At 44.7% G+C, this 14,380-nt stretch overlaps 2 protein-coding genes and 1 long non-coding RNA gene across 6 annotated transcripts; 1 reads left to right on the forward strand and 2 right to left on the reverse strand.

Moving 5' to 3' along the window:
• Positions 1-335: 335 nt before the first annotated feature.
• Positions 336-3,014, reverse strand: LOC130539946 (uncharacterized). The gene is made up of 2 exons (XR_008954256.1): positions 1,697-3,014; positions 336-1,210 (listed from the first exon to the last, which is right to left on the reverse strand). It is a non-coding gene; the product is annotated as an uncharacterized LOC130539946 (long non-coding RNA).
• Positions 1,024-11,467, forward strand: akap12a (A kinase (PRKA) anchor protein 12a). Of its 3 annotated transcripts, none has more exons than XM_057058491.1 (4): positions 1,024-1,269; positions 2,847-2,935; positions 3,009-10,829; positions 10,903-11,467. In XM_057058491.1, exons 2-4 carry the CDS (start codon positions 2,899-2,901, stop codon positions 10,905-10,907), a joined length of 7,863 nt encoding a protein of 2,620 aa, XP_056914471.1. In that variant the 5' UTR covers positions 1,024-1,269; positions 2,847-2,898; the 3' UTR covers positions 10,908-11,467. The 3 variants fall into 3 exon arrangements, with proteins under 3 accessions (XP_056914471.1, XP_056914470.1, XP_056914472.1); XM_057058490.1 differs by having other exon boundaries at positions 2,847-2,931; XM_057058492.1 differs by lacking the exon at positions 10,903-11,467 and having other exon boundaries at positions 2,847-2,931; positions 3,009-8,135; positions 8,211-8,290.
• Positions 10,982-14,213, reverse strand: rmnd1 (required for meiotic nuclear division 1 homolog). Of its 2 annotated transcripts, none has more exons than XM_057058647.1 (12): positions 14,045-14,213; positions 13,293-13,726; positions 13,113-13,218; positions 12,971-13,046; positions 12,840-12,879; positions 12,654-12,754; positions 12,477-12,583; positions 12,336-12,400; positions 12,157-12,233; positions 11,947-12,067; positions 11,754-11,870; positions 10,982-11,677 (listed from the first exon to the last, which is right to left on the reverse strand). In XM_057058647.1, the coding sequence occupies exons 2-12, from the start codon at positions 13,704-13,706 to the stop codon at positions 11,645-11,647; spliced, it is 1,257 nt and encodes a 418-aa protein (XP_056914627.1). In that variant the 5' UTR covers positions 13,707-13,726; positions 14,045-14,213; the 3' UTR covers positions 10,982-11,644. The 2 variants fall into 2 exon arrangements, with proteins under 2 accessions (XP_056914627.1, XP_056914628.1); XM_057058648.1 differs by lacking the exon at positions 14,045-14,213 and adding an exon at positions 13,839-14,020.
• Positions 14,214-14,380: the final 167 nt, after the last annotated feature.

The raw sequence follows: 14,380 nt of genomic DNA on the forward strand, positions 1-14,380 counted from the left end.
CCACATGCACACACGTGAAACATCTGTGGAGCTTAATTTCTCTTTCTTGATTTGAAAAACAAAGTACAGGTCACAGCTTTAGACCAGCCCCCGTCCACACACCGTGAAGCCCCTAGAGAGGTGGTGACTTCTCCCAGTTCTGGCTGTCATGAGATAAAGCGGCCTCATTATGAAGCTCCCTTTGTCTGTTAAAAAGCTTTCCCTTCAGAACAGATGATCCATTAAAAAACCACACCCGCTCACCAAAATGAGGGTCAGGGAGAGGTGTGAGAATCGCCGTCGATTACATTACAACTTAAATTTAGTGCACATTCATTTTCAGGTACTCAGTCCAGTAGCATCTATATCAGGTTTTAATAATCCAAAATTAAAGCAAATGAGGTGTCTGTGGCCCAACAATAACCACTTCTATCCTACTATAGCCTAATGCAAATGTAATGCAGCAAAATGGAAGAATGACAGTCTGAAGAAATCATTTTAAACAGCATTAATGATGTGCAATCTTGGGTTTCTGTAAAGAAACAGCTGCCTCCCTGTCGACGTGACCCCTGGCTCCACATTGTTAAGTGATGCATGTGGCAAAGTTTGACGTCTGATCTCGAGACTCCCTTTTACTCTTGTGTAATTCATTTTTAACGCTGAAATGGAATCATAATGAACAATGAGGCTCATGATTATTCACTGGACCCTGTCAGGGGCCCCAGCAGTATGTTGAGCAGTATGAACAATACCAACAGCAATAAAAAATAAAATAATATTAATGAGAAAGTGGTCTAATAAGGAATTAAAGGCGCTTCGCACTGTCAGAAACAGTCTGCCTCAGCTTTATTATTACATTTCCCACATGCTGCTGTGGATTTTAGCCTGCCTGTGTGAAGTGTTGCAGTTTGCTCCTGTCAGGAGGACACGATGTTTTCCTCTGCGTCGCTGTTTTTATGCGATGCATCGGGAGGCGGGTCGAGCCCGCCCGGGCCGGGCCGGGCCAGACTCGGCTCATATAGCTTTCATGTGATCTTCCAGGAGGGTGTTTTCAACTTTGGGGGTGCAGCATCAGAGAGCCGAGCCCATCTGTCTCTCCGGCAGCAGTGTGCTAGGACCTGTGCGCATTGGGGATATTTCCATCCTTCCTGTGGATCACGGTGACGCGCTGCGGTTCTGATCATGGGAGACGTCCAGTCCACGCAGCGGGGGAGCAGGCAGGATGCGGCGGCTGAGGAGGAGAGCAGAGACGCGAATCATCCCCAAAATGAGCAGAATACCGACCACGAAGTAAGTCCACGAACCCGAACGGTTCTCTTTTCCTAAGTCATGCTGTCGTGCGTAACGGAAGCGCTGAGGTTGCTGGTGCTGCGCCAACTCATCCATTAACCAGACAAAAGCTTTGAACTCATGAACAAACTGTCTTTTATCAAACGTATTCAGGCCCCTCTAAAGATGTCGGACTCTTTCAGCTAAGTCACAATGTTTTTTTTTTGTCTTTAATTTGGATAAAATAGAAAACAGCGTGATGGGAAAATGCCATTTCACTTAGAGGAGCCCAAATAAAGCCCAGGGGAGAGGTGGAATTCCCCTCTCCCTACACTCAGCAGAAGACAAAATCGATTGGTTGGGAACAAAATGTATATGGAGTCCTGCGGAGCAGGAAGTCATTTAGTGCATTCATGCTGATATTTTGATGATGTGGTTTAGAACTGACCTTGAGAAGCTTTGCTTTTAAGTAAAATCTGTTCACAGATGCTGCTCCCAGTGAAAGTGGGAAAAGTGGGAAAATCAGCTGACAGCTGCTGATGATATGATCCAAGTATTTATTATTCCTGCTTCAAGCTTCAAATGGTTCGTGGCCACAAAAAGTTGCTGTTGACTCCAAAAAAAATGTATCATTGCATCTCCCACCCATTAACAAACAAACAAACAAACGTGGATTTAATATTGAGAGAGAAAAAAATGGGCTAACCTGTGAATAATGCCTGGATGGAAGATAATTAGAGCCACCCATGAGAAGAAGAATCAGAGGAAGTTCATGCACTTCAAGAAAAATAAATAAAAACATGGACAATAAACAACCACTGCATGTGACCACTTCTACAAAATGGTGAGACTATACTTCAGACTCGGCTCTAGTAACTATCAACTATTTAGTAAAAAGAGAAATACAGAATGTATTTTTAGCTCAAAAACACAGTGTGGTTATCAGTATTAGGACCTTGAAGAGCTCGGGCTTAAAACACAATGCCGAGGTTAGCTTCCATTTCAAAGTTTCTTATTTGGCAGTTAAGGGGAAACTTAAGGGGAAATAAATGCATTATGCTGTGCGACTGTCTCTCCACTTTGTCTGGTTGTACCTCTTATCACCTCTTATCACATGAAAACATTTTCAGCATTTTGGCTAACACAATAACTTTTGACTGACATTCAAAATCCCAATCCCAATCCGCTTGCCATGAAATTCATTATGAAGCCATCTGCAATGTTGTCTCTGAGTTCTTCAGAATGGCTGATCCCAGCGGCGACCCAGAGCTGTAAAGCAGCTCCAGCTCAGGCTTTATATGAAGAATGGGATTTGTGGTCTTTTTTCCTTTTCCCAAATAATCAGATTTGCAGCTTTACCAATTCAGACCATTAGCCCTGTTTACCTCACGGCCACAGGAGGTGAACAGGACTAACATGACAGCAGGCTGTGTTGATCACATAGAGAACTGGACTTTTCAGCCCCATACGACAACAGTTTTAGCTTTTTCCTTTTATGGAACAACAACAGTCAATGAAAGAAGTTTAAGCAGGAGCTAATGTATAGCGGACTGAAGGGAACTCAACTGCATTGGTTGTTCCTGTGTGCTTTGTTACAGAACAGTGAGCAGACCTCAGACTTCAGCAGAAAAGGAGATGAAGTCAAAATGAATGGCTGCTGTGAGGATGAGAATGGGGCCCAGGGTGTGTATGTTATGTTTGTATGTAAGTCTTTTGTTTGGATATTTTAGTATTTCATCTGATATGAGCTCTTTTCACAGGTTTACCTTTGATTCCAACAAAAGAAGCTGCTCCAGATACACAGGGGAACAAAGAAGAATTACAGAGAGAAGGCGATAATGACGGCATGCACCTCGAGATAACTGAAATGGATGTAAAGCAGAATGAAATGAACCCTTTTGGGAGAATCTTTAGTAACATTGGTTTAAAACTCACCATAAACCGGGGCCTGGGTGAAATGGCAAGAAATGATGGCAAAAGGATCAATACAGAAAAGTCTGAGCAAACCAAAACTGAGAAGACAGAAGATAAAGCTGAAGGACAGACAGTGCAAGAGGGTTCTGATCCTGCATGTTCTATTCTGACAGGTGTCACGTCATCGGAGGTTCTAGGAGGTTCAGACAAAACAGTAAAAGCTGCAGAGGAACCTGAGGGTGAAGCAGATTCGGTGACAGGCACACAGGAAGATGAGCCACATTCCACAAATTCATCTGGTCCTGGAGACGTGGAGATCGATTCTCCAATCAGAAAATTCTTTGCTACTGGAAGTTTTGCCGGACTGTGGAAGAAAAAGGAACCAGATGATGAACCAACTGAGAAAGAATTAGAAGAAGTGGGGGGGAGCCAAGCCATAGAGACAACAGGGCAAACAGTGCAGGAGCAACATGAAGGAAAGGTGACCCCTCCAGGTGAGCACAAAGAAAATGAGCTCAGAGGTGAGATGTTGGCAAAAACCCCTGAGTGTGACATTTTAAGCTCTGAAGAGAGGGACAGAGTTCAAATGAGTCCCCTCCTCAGATTCCTGTCGGGGTCAAGTTTAAAGAGACTGTCCATGAAGCAGAGAAACGTCAAGTCCAGTGAGGCCAGGCTGTGCGACTCTGGAGAACACCCTCCAGAGCTCCTCCCCTCTGACCCCGCTGAAGATCATAGAAATGCTTCTTCACCAACCTCTGCAGAGGCAGCTAAAGACGAGGAGGGTCCATGGGCTTCCTTCAAAAGATTCATGTCTCCAAAACCACGCATGAAGAAATCCTATCACAGTGCTGAAGAGACCCAACAGCCAGCACCAGTGGAGGAACTAAAAGCAGAGCAAACGTCTGATCACTCCTCAGAAGAAGGCAAGAAAAGGAAAAACTCCTCAGTGTCATGGGAAGCTGTTTTGTGTGGATCAGGAAGGAGAAGGAGTCGAAAGACCTCAGACTCTGAAGACGAAATGCCTCCTATTGATTTAAAGCATCGCAAAGAAGATGCAGGAGCTAAATCTGGTGGAGAAAGTGGTGCCGAGAATGAGAAGGAAACATCATCTTCGTTCAAACAAGATGGGACTCTGCAGGAGGGTGATGGAGGCTCCGCCTGGAAGTCGCTGAAAAGGATTGTCACCCCGAAAAGAAAGTCCAGGGATGAGGATGAAAGGATGAAGATCAACATTCAGCCTGACGCTGAAGGTGCTGAGGAGAACTCCTCTTTTTCAATAAAGAATCTACTGCCAGGAAGAAAAAAGCAGCGGTCTGAAGAAAGCCAAGGCCCTGTGTCTTCAGGTGAGTCCAGAAAGGGTCTAGCTTCAGATGATGAAGACTCTGAGACTCCGGGTGTAGTCCCATTGTCCGAGTTTGAAGTGGATGAGGAAGAGAAAGAAAGTTTAGATGAGGGAGAAAAGTCAGAACTTCAGAAGGAGCAGGTGGCTCGCATGAATCTTTGTTTCCCCCAAGACTTCAATGAGGCTTCAGAAAAACAAGAAGATGCAAATAAGGGACCCGATGAGGTCACCAAATCAGCCGGTAAACATCAACAACTCAGTGACATTCAAGAGGAAGGAGTGAACACAGAGCCCGGGGCCACTGTGACATCAGTCCCCGAAGAGGTGGAAGTCAGGGATGACGCCATGGCAGAGGACCTGATAGAGGTGGCATCTGAGGCCTTTACCGCGCTAGAACCTGCCGCAGACATTACCCTGCAAGACGAGACAGAGATGTTCACCGCTGTGTCGCAGTTCTCTTCTGAGTCTGCGAAAACATCCGGCAACGCGACACCAGTCCCGGCAGAATCTGACATCATTGAAACAGACACGCTTTTGCATCAAGTCGCTGAAACCTTTTTGACAGACCCAAAGACGACAACACCGAAGCCAGAACAGATATTTGAAGCATTTGTGGAAAAAGACTCAGCTGTCCATGAACTGCAGAGGAGACCTGGTGCAACACCCAATGAAACTGGGCTAAATGTGAAAGACCTGGAAACAATCAGCAGACTCGTGTCTGCATCCTTAAGAGAGGGCGTCTCTAAGGTCGCTGAGGTTAACTCTGCAGGATTTGTACCTATTGAGGAGCTTGACAGGGGTGAAACCACCCTGGAGGACGTCCACGTGATCAATGTTACTCAAGAAAGCACAAACGAAGATGAGAAAAATATCCCAGTTTCTCCAGTTGAGCAAGTCGAAGTCAAATCTGTGATGGACGACTGTCAAGAGCCTGTTTTGACATCTGCAATCGGGGCTACGATTGAGAAGGGAGATCTGGAACAGGAGGTCCAAACGCTCACAGAAAATGGAGACCTGACCAAACACGGCATCCCTGATCACCCAGAAGATGAGGATGAGAAACAACCATCAGCAGAGGAGGAGGGTGTGCGAGATCCAGCTGAAGCATTAGCCTCAGGAGGTGTCGTTGAGCTAGGTGAACATGCTGACATGCTGCCTCTCACTGAAGAAACTGTTGTTCAGGAACCAGAAGAAACTGAAGATCCAGCAGAAGGCCATGTTCCTTCACATGAACCAAATGTTATATCTGATAATATTTCCATGTGTTCGGGAATAGAAACTGGTGGAGATAAGCCTGAAGCGGAGCCTCGTCTTCTCACTGAGGCCATTGTGGAGCAGCTGGATGCTTCCAAAAGTGTTGAAGAACCAGAAGATTTACAAGCTGAGCAGGCGTCTTCATCAAAGCTACAGGAAGGCAACATGTCTTTAGACGAGCCACAGATAGTATCTGAGAATCTGGCTAGAGCAGATGCAGACAAAGATGAAGCAGATAAGACCCAAGTTCTTACTGAAACTCTTGAGCTAATGGAGGCTCCTCAGGAAACAGAAGTATTACAAGCTGTTCAAGAAAGGTCAGCAAATGGAGATGTCATCGTTCTTCTCCTAGAAACAGAGCTCATACCAGAGAAAGGTTCCAAAGCTGAAGATGAATTTGAACCACAGGGTCTTCTCAAACCTGCTACGGAAGCAGATATATCACAACCATATCAAGCATCCTCTGAGATGTCAGCGGAAATCAATGATTCGGACCAAATTGTACAACTACAGGAACTCAACAACAGCACAGATCTAACTGAAGATGCTCTTGGTGCTCTTGAGGTCAAAGCTTCCAAAACTGTTGAAGAACCAGAAGTATTACAAACTGCATCCTCCTTAGGTTCAGACAAAGGCAACATTACATCAGTGGAAACTAACGAAAAACCAGATAGTATTCCAAAAGAAGAACTTCATCTTGATGAAAATGAAAAGGAAACAATCAACACTGAAGACACAATTGAGTCAATGGAAGCCTCCACCATTGCGCAAGAACCAGAAGTCATGAAGCCACCTGCATTGGCTTCAGAGGACATTGTTCTACCGCCTGAAACAGTGATCATTCTTAAAGCAGATTTAGATACCGATGAACACAAAACACAATCAACACTCATCACTGAAGAAGCTGCTGATGCCCCAAAAGTTGAAGAACCAGAATTAGCACAAGGTGTGCAGCCATCCCCATTAGAGTCAGAAGAAAGCATAGGTGGACCACTGGAGAGAGAGATAACATCTGACAACATCTCTGAAGAACAAACGACCACAGATGATCCTCCAGGTGAAACCATTATTGAGGCAGTGGATGATTCTAAAACTCAAATACTAGAAGAACTCCAAACTGTGCAAACATCTTCTTTGGTAAGAGAGGAAAGCAGCATCTCTCCCTATGAAACAGAGGAAACCTCTGATGGCACTCTCACAGCAGAAGGACATATAGCTGAAAACAAAGAAGATACAATGCTTCACACTGACTATAGCATTGAGTCTGAAGATGAAGTAAAGGTGCTCCAAGAAGCAGAAGAATTGAAGATTGTGTTTGAAACATCTCCAGATGAACCTGAAGATGTAAAAAGTGTTGCCACTGAGATCTTATTTGAGAAAGAACATTTCAAAACTGTTCAAACATCTTCGTTTGTGTCAGAGGAAATCAGTATTCCTTCCATTGATCCAGAGGGAACATCAGAGAACCTTCTGAAAGCAGATTTAGAAACTGAAGAACACAAAATGCAAACAAATCTTGTCACTGAAGACACTTCGGAGCTCCTGGATGATCCCCACAGTGTTGAAGAAGCAGAATTATCACCACCCGTGCAACCATCTTGTGAGGAGAGCGAGAATATTCACGATCCGTTGCTCGAAGCAGAAGCAATATCACACAATACCCCCAAAGCAGAAACTGTTCAAGAGGAAACCAATGAAGAAATAATACTTGACCATGTTTCTGAAGAAGAAAGAGTTCATGAGGAACCCATAAAGGAAGGACACACAAATCTTCAGTCAGAGGATCCTTCTGAAACTGTTCAAGAAGCTAAAGCATTACAGGCGCTACAACAGTCATTAGCGTCAGAAGAAACTGAGGAGGCAACCTCTGCCAACCTTACCGAAGAAGAGACAGCTCACAGTGAACTCAAAGCTGAAACTCCTGTTGCTGCTGAAACCATTAGTGAATCAGGGGATGAGTCCAACGCTGCTGAAACAGTAGAAGAACTCCACACTGTTCAAACATCTTCATTGGTGTCAGAGGAACACGGCATTCCAGCTCTTGAAGCAGAGGAATCATCTGAGAACCTTCACGGGGCAGAATCAGATCGTGATGAACACAAAGTAGAAATGGTTCTAGTCCCAGGAGACACTTCTGCCCCCAAAACTCCCGAAGTACCAGAATTATCCCAAACTGTGCAAATGTGCTCATTAGCCTTAGGAGATAATGAAACTTCTTCAGATGAACCAGAGAAAACATCTGAGGTCATCCTCAAAGGAGAAACACGTCCAGATAAACCCAGAGCTGAAACAACTGTTGCTGGTAAAACCATTAATGAGCCAGAGAATGAGTCCAAAACTGCTGAAGTAATAGAAGAACTAAAAACTGTGGAAACATCTCCATTGGTGTCAGAGAACAGCAGCAAATCTACTTTGAAAGCAGAGGATACATTTGAGGAGATTTCAGAAGTACAACCGGATACTGTTGAGAACCAAGTAGAACCAGTTCTTGTGACGGTTGAGACTTCTCAACCCAAAACTGCTGAAGAACCAGAACCATCTCTGCAATTAACTGTACAGTCATCCTCACTAGAGTCAGAAGATAACAATATTCCTTCAGCTGAACCAGAGATGACATCTGAGATCATCTGCAAAGAAGAAACAGTTCCAGATGAACCCAAAGAAGAACTAAAACTTCACAGTGAAAAACCTTTGGAACCTGAGGATCCTTCTGAAGCTGTTGGAGGAGCAGAAGCATCAAGCGCTGTGAATCCACAGTCAGAGTCAGAAGAGATCAAACTGGAAACCTCTGATAACATCTCTGAAGAAGAAAGAGTTACAGACGAACCCAGAGATGAAACAACTCTGGTTATCGAAACCAGTATGGAACCAGTGGATGAGTCCAAATATGCTGAACAGGTAGAAGAACTCCAAACTCTGCAAATATCTTCAGTGGTCAAAGAGGAGAGCAGAATCTCTCTTTATGAACCAGAAGATTCATCTGAAAACACTCTCAATGCACAAATAGATGTAGATGAGAACAAAGTAGAAACATGTCTCGACGCAAAAGAGACCTCTGAACTCGTCCCTCCCAAAGAACCAGAATCATCACTGCAAGTAACTGTGCAGTCATCCGCATTGGAGTCAGAAGATAACAATATTCCTTCAGCTGAACCAGAGATAACATCTGAGATCATCCACAAAGAAGAGACAGTTCCAGATGAACTCGAACCAGAGTCCAAAACTGCTGAAGTACTAGAAGAACAACAAACTGTGCAAACATCTTCACTGGTGGAATATAAAAGCATTATTCCTCCTCTTGAAGCTGAGGAACCCTCTGACAACATTCCAAAAGCAGAAATTGTTCTAGAGGAACCCGAAGAAGAAATAACACTTGACCCTGAAAATACTAAAACTGCTGAAGAACCACAAGCATTAACAGCTGAACCTCCAACACCAGAAGCAGAACCTCCCTCACTGGGAAACAGGGCAACATGTGACCACTTTCCAGCAGAAGAAACAGTCCCAGATGAACCCAAAGAGGAAACAATCCCTGAAACACTGGATGCATCTGAGCCTGTCCAAGAACTGGAACTAATACAAGAAGTTCTAGTACCCTCATTAGCTTCAGACGAACTAGAGGGAAAATCCAACAATGGTGCTGAAGCAGAAACAGACACAGTTCTTCTCTCTCAAGTCCACCATAAACCAGGAGACGTTCATAAACCAGAGGTCTTAGAACCTGTGCAGGCTGTCTCATTAGAGTCAGTGGCGGCCAGTGATGAAACACAGGCAACATCTGAGAAGATCCCCGAAGCAGAAACAAATCCAGAAGATGAAGATCTCAGAGTGGAAACAGCAGCAGATGAGCTAAATCTGCACCACCCTATCAAACTGGTTGAACCAGAAGAGGATCTACCTGTGGAAGAAGCAAGAACAGGACCTGATCATACAGCAGAAGTGCCTTTAGATAAAAGTGAGAGTGAAGATCACGTTGGAGAAACATCAGAACACAAACCTGAGACCGTCCTACAGGATAATCAGATAAAACACGAAGGCTCCACCCCAGAAGAGTTCCAAACCTTAACAGCAGGTCAAATATCAGAAGAACCGGTGGTGTCTGTTGAAACCAGGCATCTGAGTGAGGAGCAAGTAATTACAGAGGAGGTAAAAGGAGACAAATATCTAGGAACCGAGACAGAAACTGCTGAAGACGAGGACCCTGCAGCACCGCAGATAGATAAATGTCATCCCGAAGAGGGAGGTCCTGACATTCTGATGGGACAAACATCTCAAGCTTTGATGGAGGAGGAGGACGAAGCTGCTCCACCAACAGTCAGAGATGGAGTTGCTGAGGACGTCAAAGAAGGAAAAGCTGAGGACGAGGATGCGGCGGAGATAGGGGAGGTTGACGTGGACATAAAGTCAGAAGGGACACCTGTGGACTGGTTGCAGGAGGTGGACAGAACAGAGGCGATGGAGGTTTGCTGCAGTGTTCCTCCTACAGTAAGTGTTACGGAAGAAGAACGTAAAAATGTGGATTCCAAAGAGGAAGAGACGGTTGAAGGTCGGTCAAGCAGAGGGGAGCTTGACACAGAGGTGAAGTGTTTGACACCGGGGTTTGGAGACGAAGAACTATGCGATGTGTCTTCTGGACAGCAGGAGTCTAAACATCTCCTTCAGGAAATTCCAGGATGTTTAGAGTCCATCCACGAGGATCCTTTGGATGAGCACGACAGGAACGAAGGTGAAGTGAAAGAGAAAGAAAGTGTCGAGGCAAAAGACGCATCCCCTGGGCCCCCAGGGACACAAAAGGAGGCGGTGGACCAGGACGAGGAGATGGATGGAGATGTTCAAAAGGAAACTGCAGGTTTGTTCGATGAGGTGGAGGAACCTCTAGAATCTCAAAGAGGAGACGAGGACATGGAATGTGCAGGATTGGAGGAAACCACTCAGGCTTCCAGAGTTGGAGAAGAGAGCGGAGAGAGGAACAGAGCCGAGGGAGCGTGCCGGTCGGAGAGGGAGGGCAACGATTCTGATGTGGCGCCGGAGCATCCAGGGAACACGAGCACCACCACGGTGTCCCTGACGGGTGAGTCTCCACTTCCTCAGTGCTTTAAACTGCATTCTGGGAAATCTCCTCATTCATTCGCTTCCCTTTACAGGTTGAACAATCATGGAAGCTGCAAGTGTGAGTAATGAGACTCCAGGCAGGAGGCAGAGGAGCGTCCGCCCACACGGCTCTGCAATAATCCGAGAACTTTATTGTGCACAATCATTTGTAGCAGAGCATCGCTTTAGCAACACAGAACGTTTGGCTCCATCCCATCCAGGGGAGGAGTTTTCCTTCCCAGATGGATGCTGACAGGTTCATCAGCTGATTGTAGATTTCGGATCAGCTTTGTTTCCATGGCATCTATGCAAATAAATAAATATGCAGATGGAATCGCTGGAACCTTCGCTGTACATAAAATGATTCCACTGGCAGAATTAATAAGTATTAGACTGCAAATAATATCAGCGCAGCTTTAACGATCCTGACAGCTTTCCTTTGCTGCTGTGCCTGCGTGCTATTCCTGATAGCATTAGCTCAGTATTCCAGTGTGTTCAAACAGAAAAGTCTCCAATCTTAATAAGACCATTGTGAGTTGCCACTAATAAAATATGAAAACTGTAGTCCCACTAAACTGTTTTTGTATTTTATTAATAAATGATCCAATGATAAATCCAGTTTTTTTCCGGGTCCGTCCATTCCTGATGATCATCCTTTATCTTTAAATAATTTGGATGATGTTAATCTTGGAGGTGCTTCATCGCATTAACAGTGACGTTTCCATAGACGGGGCAACGTGCTCCCTCAACGCATCCAATGCACATTCCAGATGTGCAGGTTGCCGGCGGAGCCCTTTAGAAGATCATCTTTGTAAGTTCAAACAAAACCTGCAAGAAAACAGGCGAGTTAATACGGTGCACACACTGTCCACCTCGGCCACTTTTGAGTCTTTCGAACGCTCGCCTCGATCGTGATGAGGATTACGATCATCCACTCCAACCTCAAACTGTGTTTCTCGCTCAGGTGACTTCTCATTAAATCCGTGAGCTGCGTGCAATGTTCCAGCTTCTGGTTCACCACCTAAGAAGACCAGAAATGTTCCCACCTTACACACAGTAACGTCTCGTGTTGTGGTTATTGGAGGAGCCTCATTTACGTTCACTCTGCGGTTGATGCTGAGGAACTGGCAGGTCTTATCATAGAGCCTTTCCAGATTTTCACGGTCCCAGTAGAAATCTGGGGTCAGGAGCAGGTCAGACCTCAGGTTTATACAGTGTCTGACAGAAACAGCAGGTTTGAAACGCCATCGTGGGGATTAAAGATTGCAGCTCTGGCACAGATGCTCTTCAGACAGAAGCGACTTTACCTTAAGGTGAAAAGCTCGCCAATCTTCTTCATGACCTCTGCTGAGGACAGCTTCACTCTCTTCCCCGACTTAAGTGTCTAAGAAAAAAACAGCGTCTGGTCAAGTCTACAAACAAGAATAAATCGCCGCTGATGATTAATTATTCAAATTATTGGCTGCCTCCTAAGATCCCACCATACCTCTGGAATTGATTGAATTGACTCTACAAAGTTGTCCAGCGACACCTCCCAGATTGCCAGCTTGACTGGAAAAGGAAGAAGTCCCACTTGGTGAGCATGCGGAGCACAAATTAATATAAATAGAAACTTATTGAGTCCCACCTGACAGGCAGAGCGCATTTGAAAATGCAAATTTCTCCAGAACTGCTTCAAACGGGTCCATGTTGTCACTCAGTTTAAAGTTGCCCTGTTCAAGCTTTGTATTTCCCCTGGAAAAATGGAAAGATTGATTTAGCTGCAGAAAGAATTCGAGAACATTAAAAGTGGAGGCTGCCGTACTCTCCAAGAGTGTAGTTGATCTCTTCATTTTCCCAGTGAACCAGGGCAACTTCATATGGCTGAATCTCGTGATGTTCCAATATCCTCAACACCCGTTTCATCTGCAGAGACAGTTGAAAGTGATGCTGACCCACGGAATTTCAGGAAAATTCAAATCATCAGAATAGCACGCGTTGTTTTATTTACCATCTTGTCTTCGACGTTCCAGAAAACAACGGAGCCTTCCCTGAAATGTCAGATCTCCGGTCAGCCTTGACTCATTAGTGCCCGAATAAAATTACAATAATGCAAACAAATGTAAAAGGGAGCATTTTTACCTGAAGAAAAACATCAAAGCGTCGTCGTCTGGTTTTGCAGCCATTTCTGTGCTGATCACCAGCGCGTTGGCGGCATCTGAAATCCAAACGTGTTATTGGTTCCGAATCTCATTCTGGGAAAAGTGAACAGTCGTGAATTTACCTCGAGGTAAATCTATCTCACTGAAGCCTTGGCTTATCAAGGCATGGCAAAGTGTTGGTAAGTGATACTGATCCGCTGTTGCATAAGCTATACATTGCATCATATCCTACAGAGAGAAGCAGGTTAGAATTGTAGTTAAACAGAACATGATGCAACACGTGGGCTCCTCTGATGAGCCACCTTGTCCTCTTTCAGGGAGGGCTGGTTGGTTCGTGACGGTTGTTTGGTTCTTGGTCCTTTGGGTACCCTTTTCCCAGGCACCACTGCAGATTTTAAATTGGGTTTTAACATTAAATTGACAGGATTGGTGGAGTAGAGTCGCTTCGGTTCCCATGAGCATGTAGCTGCGACCCCACACGTCACTGAGGTTCTGGTCAAACATTTCAGTCCAGAGGCAGTGAGAACATGTCCTACATTCTGATGGAGGTGAGTGTTTAAACAGGTCTTTGAATGGACCCAGCCAGTCCTGGGATTAGACCCATATTTGTGTGGATGGAGCGACTGGGAGATGCTGGTCAAGCCACAGCTGAGAACTGGTTTCTTCTCTAATGACAGCTGAGTCCCCAATCTGCACCACAAAGACCTGAGAAGCATTTTTCGTCAAACCCAGGGGGCTGCAACACAGGAGATAACCCAGTTACACTTCGTGAAAATAAAAGCGAAACAAACTAGCACTTGGATACCCACATAAAACCTGCATTTCAAATTACAACACACAAGACTGACCTTGAAAAACCCTACCGCCCCCACCCCCCAATATAAACATGACGATTATTGAAAATGATAGCAACACTGTGAGCAAGTAGCAAAAACCATTATAGTTTTTGTATCTTGTTCTTATTTTATGGATGAATCTATTGAGCACTGACAACATGCTGCTGCTCAGTGTAGGCTAGTGTTAGCCAATGTGTGGGTAGCTCCTAGACGCTTACCAGCCAAAGCAAACCGGTTTATTTAAGATGAATTTCAAAAACAGTTTTAACGATAGAATAAACGTTCGTTAATATAAATGTAAAGATAACATATTTGACATGACACAAGCATTATACAGTGCATAGATGCGCATCTGCTGTAGTTTGCTAATAAAGTTTTTTTTTTAAAACTGTCATTTCCTGCTTGAAAGGTTTCCTTTACCCTGTGCTTGGTCTATAAGGCCAATTTGACCCGTCTATTTATATTTTTTAACCTGTTTTCTTTACATTTCAGAATCTGTAAGCCCGCTTCCAATATCATACGTGCGTAGATATATTTTTACTCACAATGTGTGT

This window comes from Takifugu flavidus, chromosome 16, assembly GCF_003711565.1.
Source record: "Takifugu flavidus isolate HTHZ2018 chromosome 16, ASM371156v2, whole genome shotgun sequence".
Lineage (NCBI taxonomy): Eukaryota > Metazoa > Chordata > Actinopteri > Tetraodontiformes > Tetraodontidae > Takifugu > Takifugu flavidus.

Excerpts from the sequence above, each read along its gene's own strand:
- akap12a (XM_057058490.1), top strand. The coding sequence starts at position 1,162 with ATGGGAGACGTCCAGTCCACGCAGCGGGGGAGCAGGCAGGATGCGGCG. Across the intron at positions 1,270-2,846 it reads AGCAGAATACCGACCACGAA|AACAGTGAGCAGACCTCAGA; the intron begins GTAAGTCCACGA and ends GCTTTGTTACAG. Across the intron at positions 2,932-3,008 it reads GGATGAGAATGGGGCCCAGG|GTTTACCTTTGATTCCAACA; the intron begins GTGTGTATGTTA and ends CTCTTTTCACAG.
- rmnd1 (XM_057058647.1), bottom strand. The coding sequence starts at position 13,706 with ATGCTTCTCAGGTCTTTGTGGTGCAGATTGGGGACTCAGCTGTCATTA. Across the intron at positions 12,068-12,156 it reads GGCGAGCTTTTCACCTTAAG|ACACTGTATAAACCTGAGGT; the intron begins GTAAAGTCGCTT and ends TGTTTCTGTCAG. Across the intron at positions 11,678-11,753 it reads TAATCCTCATCACGATCGAG|GTTTTGTTTGAACTTACAAA; the intron begins GCGAGCGTTCGA and ends GTTTTCTTGCAG.